This window comes from Danio aesculapii, chromosome 20, assembly GCF_903798145.1.
Source record: "Danio aesculapii chromosome 20, fDanAes4.1, whole genome shotgun sequence".
Lineage (NCBI taxonomy): Eukaryota > Metazoa > Chordata > Actinopteri > Cypriniformes > Danionidae > Danio > Danio aesculapii.
The window spans coordinates 47863357-47877944 of record NC_079454.1 but is presented as its reverse complement, the minus strand read 5'-3'; the positions used below and the strand labels follow the sequence as shown (position 1 = coordinate 47877944).

The window sequence follows — 14588 nt, the reverse complement described above, 5'->3', positions numbered from 1 at the left end:
TTATAAAGTCACAAATGGTACAATTTATTATACCTGAATGCTTTTAAAATCATTATACAATTGCAGGCACCAAAGACACATGCAAATGTTAAATTATAACACAAAGTCAATACTGCATATCCTGCGATGTGACTATTGCAAATGATCACATTGGGATATCAATGCTGAAACTCTATATCGTGCAGGCCTAATTGAACGCACTGTTAATAGATGTGTAATATTATGCAATACTGCGGAAAAAACACTGAAGCCTTTAAAGGGGGAACTCGTTTTGAACAGAAGACTGTAAAAATTCTTTTACAACACAATAGGGGTGGGCGGTACACCGGTGTCATAGTCATCACCGGTGTGACATTGCGCCACGACATGGATTTTCTAATACCGTCAATATCGTAATAAATCAATTATGCGCCCTGAACGGCTGCATTTACATCAATAATAGCTAATTCTAAATAATAAGGCATTCAATTTTCTTCAAACGTTCAGTTGTGGTCTGAATACATGTCCTTATACTACAGGGCTCGAAATTGCAACCATTTTGGTTGCATGAGCGCCCGAAATTTTATCTATGCGCCCTCATAATATATTTGGGAGCATTTGTGTGTCTGAATATAATGGTTGTAGCGCAACCTGATTTGATTTTCCCTAAAAACTTGCTGAATCGCTCTACCCTGCTGCTGTATTGGTTCATATTAGCTGTTAGTCACTCAACGCTTCCCGCTGTCAGATAACAGGGAGCTTTTGTTACTGCAGGAAATGCAAACAGCTGAAGAGTGAAAGGTGCACAGGTTTGCAAACCTCACCTAAAGTTATAATAATAATAATGGCGCAGATGACCGCGATCATAACATGAGGTAAATGTTGATCCGCCAGCTGAGATCAATCGAGTGTTTTCGGAGAAGGTGCCTGAATCTCGATGCGTTGCATTCACCGCGTGTTCAGCGCAAATGTCCGCTAAATATAAAGTCTAATACTGTAGACATCATTGCCAAAGAAACTCACCTTTACTAAGTTTACACTGAAACTACGGCTCATAACAAAGAGCGGAATTGCGCTGGTGGTCATCATGAGAATCCTGCTCTGTCTGCTCATAAATTGGTGCGGCTGACTTGCCTGCTTTATTCCACCAACACAGAGAAATGAAGATCAGCTCATAACGAGACTGAGCATTTACAATGACCCAAACCAAAACTTTTAAAGAGTGATAGAAGTGAGACTTTCTTTTGTCCGTTCTTCCTTGAGATGTATATTATTTTGCTATTGAAAGTAATACCATGATATAAGTTATACCGTCACCGTTCAAAAGATGAAAAATACCGTGATATTAATTTTAGGTCATATCGCCCACCCCTACAACACAAGTCACTTTTACAGAAATTATCTGAAAAAGGCAAACAAAGTCTTGGGTTATAAATCAAGGAAAGTGGTAATTCGGTGGAAATCAACCAAATACGTAAAAATCACTCATTTAAATAACCAAGAATTTACAGTCAGAAATAGAGCAGACATGATTGTATCTCTGGTGAAACTTTTATTTCATTAAAAGATTTCACCCTGATGATGATGATGATTATTTAGGTGCTTTTTCCTTTTTTAATTTGTAATGAACTGTGTCCTATATCTTCTGTCACAGTGACGCCTATATTACTGTACTACCTAATACTTTCAGCCATTTTCCTAGAAAGGATAATAAAAAAATAAATTTTCCTTTGCTGCCGTCATATTAAAAATGGCAACACATTCCTGGCCACAAGCCAACAAAACCAAAATATGAGGAACATCATTATCCGTGTAGATGCTGACATTTTTTGGATGACACCTTTTAAAACAAGTTTTGTTTTCAGACTAAAGCCACTTCAACTGCATTTGGGATGGGTGTTAACATTGTATGGTGTGTTTAAAATACTACACAGTTTAACACAATTTAAATTTAAGCTTGCACAGCAGCAAAAATAGTGAGAATGCAAGTTTGTTTTTCAGTGACTTTAAATAAACCCATAACGACTTGAAAATCACTCTATTTGGAAAGCATTATTCATATAAAGAAAGCTGGGTCTTGGCAAGCCCGTAGCAGGCCTGGTAAAAGTAGTGGTTCTTTTTGCAGTTATTCGCCTAATTTTCTATTACATATTAAATCTAAATACTGCATTTTAGTGATACTTTAAGCACGTTTTAGCTGGATTAGCTTGTCGGATGGTCATCATAACCACACTTTTTGATGTACCAAAAACATTTCCTAAAGATTTAGAATAAAGAAATATGAATAAATACGTATTTTTAAAATTTTAATTTATTAGATCATACATCATTAGAACAAAAACAGGAATCTGTTAGTTTTAAATTAAACACTGTAGCCTTTTGTCATTTATTAGGCAAATAACAAACTCGTCAGCACATTTAACTTTCCTCAGTCAGAATTTGACCATTTTAATACATAATCATAAGAATCATAATGTAGAGCTTTATTTTTCTAGCCTCTTTTGTAAGAAAGTACATTTGAAATTTCACGCATAACAATAGCCAAATTAGTACTCAAATTAATTTAATATGGACCCCTTTTGGTGCTTCACAGCTTTTTATTGGTCATTTTTTGTTTCAAGAATAAGGTCCAAGATTTTGAATAAAAGTTGTATAACACTCTCTATTTAACAACAACAATACAGTTGGTCAGTAGCGAAAGATGACTTCACTCACTTCAGATTATATGGTTTCCTGCACAGCTGAATAGTGGACAAATAATTGTTAGCATTGGTCAAAACTGATTAGCTAAAGTCCCGACTTAGAGGATTCGACTTGGTCTTAAAGCCTTTTCGATGGGTTATTTTCACAATTTATGATGGCATATCAGTCAAAATAAGACAACTGAGCTCACTGATGGGACAAATTCTGGACCTTTGTCAATTAACGGTTTTTAATACATTATTCTGCAAGCCCCAAGATAAATACTTAACAAGCTGTAAATATATCAGAGGCATTTTACAAGTACTACGTTTCTACTTCAAAATTTCACATCTGGTTCAGTGTGTTACTTGCAGTTTTTCTGAAAACTTTTTCCAAAGTAAACGTTATCATAAATACATTTACGTTATTGTACCTTAAAAAATAGAGGTGTAAACCTACACTGGTCTCACGGTTCAGTTCGGTTACGATTATCATGCCATCGATTCGGTTCAATTCGACATCTCGGTTTGATTAACAACACAGTAATTCTTGTATTAAAATGGATCATTTATAAATATACTTTTTATATTATTTGTAATACAATTTTGCCCTTTAATACAAGTGGTCAGATATATGTACTGTATCTTTCATTTTACCTGCTCAACGCAAATGCTCTTTTTGAATGCATCAAATAAAAAGACTCAAGTACATGCACAGAACAACATGAGCATTTATAGCAAATAAACAAATGTAAATATTATCCCGCTTTCTTTTTGAGCATTGATGAGCAAGTTCTTAAACGCCTAGGATTGATCACGCGCTCAACAGAAATGACTTTGATTGGCTCTAACGGTCACTGAACCAACACCGAACTGTTCCCGTCTGCATCACTTGTGCATTGAAGAAACAATTAATTTTGACACCCCTAATAAAATACAAAAATCAATACATTTATTTTAGAATTTCTATAAAAGCATAATCATAATAATCACAATGTAATTTCGCTATTTTTAAGAATAACTCATTAAGCTTAATTTAATGGGTTGCTGGCTTAATTTAATAAGTGTTGCAGGTAAATATAAAAAAATGACAAATGCTGATCTTTAATCTGAAACCAGTAGGGCAGTGTTTCTCAACCACGTTCCTTGAGGACCACCAGCTCTGCACATTTTTCCATGTCTCCTTAACCAAACACGCCAGATTCAGATCATCAGGTCATTAGCAGAGAATGAAAGGCCTGTAAAGGGTGTGACAGACAAAGGAGACATCCAAAACATGCAGTGTTGGTGGTTGAGAAACACTGCAGTAGGGCATACAAATCATTAAACTGCTGTCTGGGAGATTTGATATTCCGATACGGTTTTTATTTTGATAGATTGCATCTAATATATAAATGTACTAAAGACCTGCAAGAACTGGATGATTTCAATGTGTTAAAATCTACATTTAACAATCTAAAATGAAAATATAACACAATATAATTAATATTGAATACATTTTCTGAATATAAAACCTGTGCAAAATCAAGCCCAGCACTTACCATATCTGTAGCTTTATCTTCTTTCCTTGCAATTCAACTGTTTTGATCTTAAAATCGATTCCTAAAAAGACAGAACAGAAAACAGAACTTGAAGAAACTGCATTCACAACCCATTACACTTCTGTAATCTTAAGCGAAACAGAGTATTTACTGAAAAAAAGAAATACAGTCAGAATTTATTCAGTGTATCTGTACACCTGTAGGCTTTGCAGAGTGAAGAAACTTAAATCTGCACTTTTTAGGAGGCTTTTAGACCAGGACATTAAGAGTCAAGTTCATCCTTCAGAGCTTCTCCATTTATCCTAAATGAGACACTGCTTTTCCAAGTAGATTTACTGTTATTTACTGCAGCCTTTATAACATCAATCAGCTTCAAATTACTATGCAAACTAGTGGTAATATTACACAAAGCTTGCGTTATCGACTATCAAATACACAACCTTAAAAAAAGAGATTGTTTACAGACTCAGCACAAGTTATTACATTTGAAACATTATGAAAACAAGCATTTTCATGTGCACTGATAAATTACACACAATAAACCGTATCCTAACTACACCTGACATGACAATATTCCAAATAATTTGGCTGTCCGTGAAGTAGGGCTGCATGACATTGGAAAAATTGACTTGGCAACATTTCGTTTTTCAGGGATATACACATTGCGATAAGAAATACGCTTCACCAGATAAATCGAATAACTCTCTTGGTCAAGGATTTACTATTTCAGAATGGTTGGGGCGATTTTATACGAAAGTGTGCCTGTATAAATGATTAAAATTAACTTTAAGCTTGATTTTTAGGGGGGTGGGGAGAGAGAGAAAACACAAATGAGAGAATAAAAGTGCTTTATATTTGTCTGGTAAGTCTTAAAGTTAGCTGGACACAAATATTTAAAAATCTTATATATATATATATATATATATATATAAAATAAACATTCACAATTGGCACTCTTAACTATGAAAAAGTAATTTAATTAATCTTTGTTAAAGCTACAAATGTGCTTATATCTAAAGGTTATGAAAGGTTATCTAAAGGCTAATTATTATTTAACATTATTAAAAGTACATAGGCTGAGTGACTGTTGTTAGTTTGCATTGAATCACAGTTCTGAATAGGGCTGCACGACATTGGAAACATCTAGTATTGCGTTATTTTTTTTATTAATATATATATAGTGATAAGAATACAATTTCACCAGATGACGTAATATCATTATTTGGAAAGAGTTTATTATGTTAGATCGATTGGGATGATTCTGCAGTGAATTCTCCATAAAATTTAATAAACAATCTATACAATGTTTGGTGTCCCCCGACACATTTTCATTGAAGTTTGTGCTATTTGCAGTGCATTTCTGTATTTGTTGAGAGTATTTTCATGCATAACAATCTATAAATATAATCAAGATACTATTGAAATAGTGTTTCATCATGCCCAGAGCCTAACACTATTCAAGAACAGTAACTGAATGGTGAAAATAAAAATAATTCAATAAAATTAATCGTAGTTAAGGTCACAAATGGTACAATTTCTTATACCTGAATGCTTTTAAAATTATTATACAATTACAGGCATAAACAAATTGCATGCAAATGATAAATTATAATCAGAGTTGGGTGTAACACATTCCACAGTAACGTGTTACTGTAATCGAATTAAATGTTTGAGGAACGCAGTAATGTAATGAATTACAATTTACATCTATGCAATTTGATTACAGTTACTAAAGTCAATGTAATTGCGTTACTTTCGTTACAAATATAATATTTAGAAGAAACAAATGCTTCTTTTGAATCACGTTTTCTGCTGCCGCGTCAGTTAATAATCATGCGCTTTTAAATTGCTGGAGAACGCGAGCTGAAATAGGGGCTAACGAGAGTGGTTGCTTCTTCAAGTGGAAAGACCGACATTACTTTGATTTCATTGGGCGTAAAAACTAAAATATTGTTGTGAAACTCAGTCTATGTCCGGTCTAAAAAACTTTTGACTGCTTTTAACTCGGCCAGCAACTTGTTCAAGCATTTGAACAGAAAGCCTTTTAAGACAATACTCGTCACCAAGGAGGACACCGGCTCCCAGAAACACAGCGGCCCAACTCAGCCTTAACAGGCTAAATTGGATTTTTGTGCAGGATCGAGAGTGAAAGTATCTTCTGAATGTGAAGAGAAGTGTAGCTGCTTATGGGGCTGTTCACATATCGCATTTTTTGCGCGCGCGCATATTGAGAGTCCATATTGCACATGCTCGCATTTCCCAGGCGTACAAATTCAGCTTCATACTTTGTAAGGAATATGCATATTTCGGTAGACTAATTATCTCAGACAAACACAGAACACTGCAGTGCTTTTTCATACTATGGATGTCAGTGGTTACAGGTATCCAGGTTTCTTCATGTCCATTTGTGTTAAACAAAAAAAAGGAAAAAAAGACAAACGGATTTGGAACAAGTGAACGATGAGAGAATTTTACGTTTTGGGATATCTCTTTAGCTCTTTTGAATATGTCAAGCTGCTGTGATCAACCTATTATAATGTTTTTCAGTGAATATTAAATTACCAACAGAGCTGCAGTATATTTTGTATTTTCATAGGTATATTTTATATGTTTTAGAAGTAACTTCAATGTAAAGTAATTAGTAATCTGATTACTTTTTACATGAAGTAATTAGTAATGTAATCAGATTACAATTTTCCAGTAGTAATCAGTAATTTGTAATCAATTACTTTTTAAAATTAACTTACCCAACACTGATTATAGTACAAACTCAACATTGCGAAGCGACTCAAATGAGAACGATCACATTCTGATATTGATGCTGAAAAGATATGTTGTGCAGTCCTAGTTCTGACTTTCATTATCAAACCGTCTGCTAGATTTTTTGTTTTCAATATCTGAGGTGAACTATCTGCAGTTGCATTCAGTATAAGACAATAAATAGCCCCATAACGGCTTTACCGGTAAATTCAAAAAACTTCTGTTCACACAGGCAAGGACATTCCGGAATTTTTCCAGACTATTCACAGATCCATTCCAAAACACTGGTAAATTCTGACATCATTAACCATAAATGAGCTCTAAACGGCTGTGCTTGTATTTGTAAACATAGAGGGAGTCACATGGTTGATAGTTTAATTTTTATTTAAAACTTTAGCATTCATGTAGCTGCTTTTGTCCCAGACACAAACCAAATAACAATAGCAAAAAATAAATCGCTACCATCCAAAAGCAGAAGCGCTAAACGCTGCTAAAAACAGCTTTGTTTACACATTTGACTACACTACAAATGCTGATGGTATGAAGAAACACTTTCGCATGTCGAGATGTACATTTTATTGTGTGCTGCAGCTCGTGAGACGAAAGTCTACTGGTGTTGAAGGCTATGCTGAAATCTGACTCACAAGAGTGCTCCATGTACACGCGCCTCACGCAAAGTGTGCAGGTAAACTCACAGTGGTTTATCATAAACATTTTATCCACAGTTGACACTAAGAATGAACATAAAAACATTACCTGACTAACAGGCAGTCGTTAAATGTGTATGAGAAAGATTCAGCGGCATTTATTTTCAAAAACAGCACAGATGTGAATGCGTCTGAATGTTCTGATTGGCTTGAGTAGGTGTTTGGCCAGAAGAAAACGATCGTGCCCAACAGAGCCTGGCTTCTCTCAAGGTTTTTATTTCCTTTCTCTTGGTCAATTGCTGAAGTTTGTTCCTCGCCACTGGCTTGCTCGAATCAGCACTTGTGGAGCTGCGTATCGATGGATTTGCTCTTCATTGTTCGAATTTTCAGCAGTGAAATTTAAACCACACTGAACTGAACTTTAACACTGAAATCTGGGCTTTACTAGAACTTCTATGTTTAGCTGCTTTGACACAATCTACATTGTAAAAGTGCTATAGAAATAAACATGAATTGAATTAAATTGTATGCTGACGGAAATAAAAAAATTTTATGTTGACATCAAGGTCCATTAGGGCTGCACAATATATCAATTTAGCATTGATATTGCAATGTGCGCATCTACAATAGTCACATCGCTATGCTAAATAAGAATTATAACAGCAGGCACTACAGCTCAAGACCAGCCCATCTTACCTCAGTATATGGTATTACTAGGGTTAGGTGATGTCGACCAATTCGGCATCATATGATGTCTAATGTAAAACATTGTGATGGACGATGGCATCTTCATCTAAGGCAGCAGTGAATTAATTATTTATGAATAATTAATTAATTCATAAGGAATTAATTATTTGTAGTCTACCGTTTCAACTATCTGACATGCATAGTCTTTGTTTTACCCATAACCAAACCATAAATAAATAAAGATAAATTACACACAAATTACCACCTGTCAATCACTTTTTCCGCAGGACTCTGGCATGAATAGGCAGAGTGATCGGTGTCGTTATAATGGCGTCGACAAACTTGGTTGGAAAAAAAAGGTGCACAACCAACAAGAACCAACCAACAGTATCTGAGGTTTTTGATAAAATTACCAAGTACAAGTGTGAAAGTGAAAGATTGAAGCAGTGTACTGAAGCTGTGACATGTTACCTGATAGATTCAAAAGACCGAAGAGTCGTTAGATAGAGACAAGTTAATTAAACATCACGTTTAACAACTATAGTGAGACACGATCCAGCGGTACATCCTTGATAAACTGTCTGACGTGCACTGCTCTCTGGGCTGACTGCTGGAGCTCAGACGCTGGCAGCGCATGACAGAGTTTGTGTGTGTGTGTGGTCACATGATGTGCATTTTCAGTGGTATATTGTGGACGGAGAGATCTTTTCAGAAATGCTTGATGAAATGCCAGTGTGGACGTGGATCGTTTTCGTTCTAAAATGCCATTTTAAAACTGAGACGTATTAGTGTATTGTTGTGTATTATGTGTGTGTATTTTTCTCGAGCGGGTTGCTGCTGCGAAGGGGGTGACCAAACCCTGAGTGTTACCGTGCATATTTAAAAAAATATTTTTAAAAATTATGAAGTAAGGCTCAGAGAGAGTCACCAAACTGTTGGCTTGTGCTTAAACCCTTCAGGAAGTGAATACCATGTATGCGACCTTAGGTTCGAGGTATTTCCATTTCTCATGGTCATCTTTTTCTTGCACAATTAGCAAATTGCCTCGTCCGTATTTACCGCCTCTCCCTTCTCGTTCAAGTCGAAACCTGAAATACTGCCAAACTGCAGAAGTAGTGTTTTTTTTGAGACCAGGTCACTTGGTGCACGACTTGCCATCTTCCCTCACCTCTCTTTCTACTCCATGATGTCCTGTGATGACAACCACGCATACGCATTTTTCATGTCTCAAATACAAGTGCATTGCTTTTTATGACGATATAATGGTATTGAAATTGATACCGTTGTTATTTTTAGATCCCGTGGTATCCCATATTACCGCCCAAGCCTAGTACCTGGATACTCTACAAAAAAAAAAAAACTAAGTACTGTTTATTTCATTTTTAATCTGTTCTATTGCATTTATCTATGCTTTTAACTAGTTTATTATTTTATGCAAATACAATCATTCCAATTTATTTAAATAAATGAATTCTTTACAAATAGAGCTCTTCAAGCCATCAATCGAAATAAAATTAAGTTTCGTACAATATATCAATGAAGAAATGAATTAATTTAAAAAATGTAATCAATGTCAAATTTTTTGTGTACCCTAAGGTCAGTTTTACATCAAATCTTCAGCAAATAAACTAGCTAATTATTATTTTTTTAATCAAAAGGCTGAATGTTCATCATTCACTATAAAAACGTAGGATGTGTAATCATAATTTGTTGAAAGATCTTATCAAGAACCTGATATTGTTAATATTTGGCTCTAAGGCTTTTAGCGTGGGAGACGCTTCTAAATGCAAAATATCCCCAAGCGCTGACTGCAACAGAAATCAACACCCTTTCTACAGAAAAAAACAATAATTGCACATTTCTAACATTTTAAAATCAAAAACATGCCATTTTTTAAAAGACGCCTTCAACTGAAAGCAGTGATGATGAAGGTCGAGAGATCTCTAGCGTACAGAGGAAACACTAGCAGCGTGTGTTGTTGAGACTAGCACTGACCATCACGGACAGACAGACAGAATGGAAAGGTTCATCTGTAAAACCGCTGAGAGTTTAATGGCCCAATCACACAGTAAAAGCATTCAGACAGAACTCACAGTCACACTGGAAAATGTAAAACCAGTGTTTGTCTCTGAAGCACAAAAGCTTCAGTAAAGATGTTTCCAGAGAGATTTGGACAAGTAACTCCCACAACAATCCATCAACCATGAGCAATGTGCCAAAATAATTTAACTACCGAAATCAAATCAAAGCCACCTCAGCCAACTTAATCACTCAAAATGTAACCAAAACATGTTAGAAACTACACAGTAAACATCTAAATCACTCAACACTTTAAAAACTGCCTAGTAACAAACTGAATCGATACACGCGTCAGAGAAACTCCAGAGTAAAGACCCAAGTGTACTTTGGTTAATGCACTTGCGCAGTCGAACATACAGCCTTTGTACACACTATATGATAAAGTGGCTATACTAGGGCTTTCCAATTAATCTAAATTTAATTTCGCCACCAACGATTAAGAAAAGTCACGAATCGACATAAAATTATTCAGTGTTTCCTCCAGGATTTTTTCCAGCTGTGGCGGCAGGCCTTTTTTACACAGATCTACCAACTACCTGTGGCGTTATTTCAAGGACAAATGTCGTGAGCACAGTATTAGAAGTCGAGATCGTATTCCTTTAATAGCCTACGAGCATGCTGATCTCTTTGCTTGTGCGCCGATTTCCTCTGCTCGTGCACAAAACTTCATGCACGCCCCCTCAAATATAAGCCGTTTTAAGAGCGTGCAGATTTTCTTGCGCGCTCTCAAATAAACGTTGCTGAAGAAAAGTTCGCGCTGTTATAATTCACTTACCGTTTAATACGTTTTGGTGTGATTATCACCCGCTATTAAAAAAAAATTATGTTTTGAATGAGAAGCTGTAACATAGCTGTGACGGGATGAATTTTGGCGTGGCGGCCAACCATGGAAGAATGAATGTAGCGGAAACCATGTTGTTATTGCGTCAAATCCTACCTCCTGTAAGCCAGGGATTCCCAGACTCGGTGGCCGGTGTCCAGCATATTTTAGTTCCAACCCCAATTAAACACACCTGAAGCAGCTAATCAAGCTCTTTCTTGGTATACTAAAACTTCCAGGAAGGTGTGTTGAAGGACGCTGAAGCTAAACTATGCAGGACACCGGCCCTCCAGGACCGAGTTTGAACTCCCCTGCTATAAGCAGTCCGCATTTACTCCTCCGCAAAGCTCAGATTCACAAGAAATTTTGTAAGATCATGTACATTTTTTATGTTTAAGTAGAAAGAAAGCAGATCTTACAGTGAAGACACTTAAAGTACAGTTGTTTATTTTTTTATTATTCTTTTCCATAATTTTAAGGATTTTTTGTTAACTTTGTCCCATTCTGCCATTGTCCAGCACATTTTCTCCAAAAATGTTTTGTGAATGACAACTATGTCTTTATACTCACTTAAACATAGGCCTATTCTACCAGTCTGTCACATAAAATTGGTTAAAACACCCGCGTATATAATCAAGATCTGCACATAACGGTTTTATGCATCCCACGATAAGCTATGTCAAGAGGATGACTCAATGTAATGTAAACTGCACACTTGATTATGTAATGCGTGGACGCATCTCACAGTGCAAAGCAAAACTTACTCTTTAAATGTCTATGCTTAGTCATCGACAAGGTCTACCGAATAAATTGTTATTGACAATCAATAGATCAAGTAATCGTTAGCATCCCTAAATAAAATATATTAAAGGATATTTCACCCTAAATTCACCATTAAAAGCATAGTTCATCCAAAACTGAAAATTCTGTCACCATAAACTCACCTTTGACTTGTTCCGAACCTGTTTTACTGTTACTGTTTTAGTTAGGGTTATTATGCAATAAGCAAGAGGGTAATGTCTTTGGTTGTTGAAAACTTGAACAGTAAATGCTGAAATATTATTACGATTGTTTTTTTTTGGGTTGGGCGATAGATTAATTTGGCATTGTACGATGTCAAATGTGAAACATCATGATGGATGTTGGCATCGTCGTCTGCGATGAATTAATTATTTATGAATAATTAATTAATTCATAAGGAATTAATTATTTGTAGCCTACCGTTTCAACTACCTGACCCGCATGGTCTTTGTTTTACCCATAACCAAATTATAAATAAATTAAGAGAAGTTACACACAAATTACCACCTGTCAATCACTTTTTCCGCAGGACTTTGGCATGAATAGGCAGAGTGAGCTGTGTCATTATAATGGCGTCGACAAACTTGGTTGGAAAAAAAAGGTGCACAACCAACAGGAACCAACCAAACAGTACAAGTGTGAAAGCGAAAGACTGAAGCAGTGTACTGACACTGTGACACGTTACCTGATAGATTCAAAAGACCGAATAGTCATTAGATAGAGACCAGATTAATTAAACATCAAGTTTAACTACTACAGCGAGATGCGATCCAGCGGTACATCTTTGACAAACTGTCCAACGTGCACTGCACTTTGGGATTTTGTGCTCAAAGCACCTGCTGACTGCCTGGAGCTCAAATGCACGCTTACACTGCAGCGCATGACAGTGTGTGTTTGTGTGGTCACGTGATGTGCGTTTTCAGCAGTACAGTGTGGAAGGAGGGCTTTTCTGAAATACTAGGTGAAATGCCAGTGTGGACGGGGATCGTTTTTGTTCAAAAATGCCATTTTAAAACTAAGTCGTATTAGTGTAAACGGGGCCGTGTGTATTTTTCACGAGCGAGTTGCTGCTGCGAAGGTGGAGGATTGCGATGCCAGCTCAGCATCATGATGTCTATCAGCCATCGGTGATGGACGATAGCAGCATCTATCCACCCAACCCTAGTTCTTTTGTTTATTATTTTATTATTTATATTGTCAGACACCTAAAACATTTCACAAAATGAGTTAAATCAGCTGCACAAAGCGATTGGCATGCCTTTAAAACTGATAGATATAAAGATTTGACATTTATCGTGATAATTACCAATATCGACTGATATGAAAAAAATTGCGATAATTTTTTTTGCCATATCGCACAGCCATAACTAAATGTTTCTTCTCAAATGAATCGAGCAGCACTCTCATCTGACATCACACATTTAAATACATGCTGTACTAGTCACTCAGTACTCGTATGCCAAACTATAGAATATTAACAAACATTTTTGCCACCAATTTATGTTACGTAAAGTTACTTCATAACATGTAGAAAAATGTACTAATCTATTTAGCAGTAATGCTTAGCAGAACTCTCTCACACTCACAAACAGATAGACACACACACAGCTGCACTATGGGTGGGAGCTGCTTTTGAAATGATACACAAACGAGCAGCCAAAGACTGAGTCACTCTCACACAATACACACAAACCACCACAGAGACACAAAGAGCATAAAAAGAGCAAACTTTGCTGATGTGAGCGAACATGAGAATATAAATACAGATGAACAAGACACACACTCATAGTTTAACCTCTGGAAACATGTCAAAGGACTTTAGACTGGGCCCTCTCTCTCTTTCTCCCGCACACACAGCTGTCAGGTACTTTGAGCTTTAAGAGTATAAAGGTTGACCCACAATAATGCCCTCAAACACTCCTAAAGGAACAATTATTACCGCATCATTAAAGGCCTAAATAAATTACACATTTTCAAGAACTTCTTATCAACTCAGTTTCAAATAATGCAAGTTAAGGAGGACTACACCAACAAAAAGTATATAATACACCCATTTTAAGTGATACAAGAGTGAGTAAATGATTCTTGTCTGGCTTATAGTGAATTGTAAAGCACTAAAAAAATGTAAAAGCTTGAGTTATGCAAGTTCTAAACACAAAGGACAAGGAAGGCTTCCTGACAAGCAGCCAATCAGACCCCTTCCCATGAGCCTTCGCAGCTGTGGGGCCCCTCAAGGGTCAAGACTGAAGCTCCGCCCAAGCGAGCCAAGATCCTGTCAATCAAAGAGAGAGAGAATGCACTGCTGACAGACTTAAATGGGGAAAGACAGAAAATGCCTTGTTAAGTGTCTTTCTGGGCCTTCAGAAGTTTTTTACAAGAATGAATCAAGCTTTTAATAGTGCAAATATGGTTAAGGTGTGTGTTTGTGTTTAAGCGTGTAAGGTTATCTTTCCCCTGGAACTCAAGGGAGTTTCTGGTGAGTATTTTAAAACTCTGAAACGACAGTAACGACGAGAGAATTACACTTAAAAGACAGCATGAAATAACTTATATAATTTATAACACTGAAAGTATATTGAAGGGAAAAGAAAAA

At 36.2% G+C, this 14588-nt stretch overlaps 1 protein-coding gene across 1 annotated transcript in view; it reads right to left on the bottom strand.

Moving 5' to 3' along the window:
- The window catches only part of rab10 (RAB10, member RAS oncogene family), a 35933-nt gene that overhangs the window by 13454 nt on the left and 7891 nt on the right, over positions 1–14588 (bottom strand). Inside the window, exon 2 of the mRNA XM_056480688.1 lies at positions 4202–4262. Within this exon, the coding sequence (XP_056336663.1) occupies positions 4202–4262 (61 nt within the window). The remainder of the gene's footprint in view (positions 1–4201; positions 4263–14588) is intronic.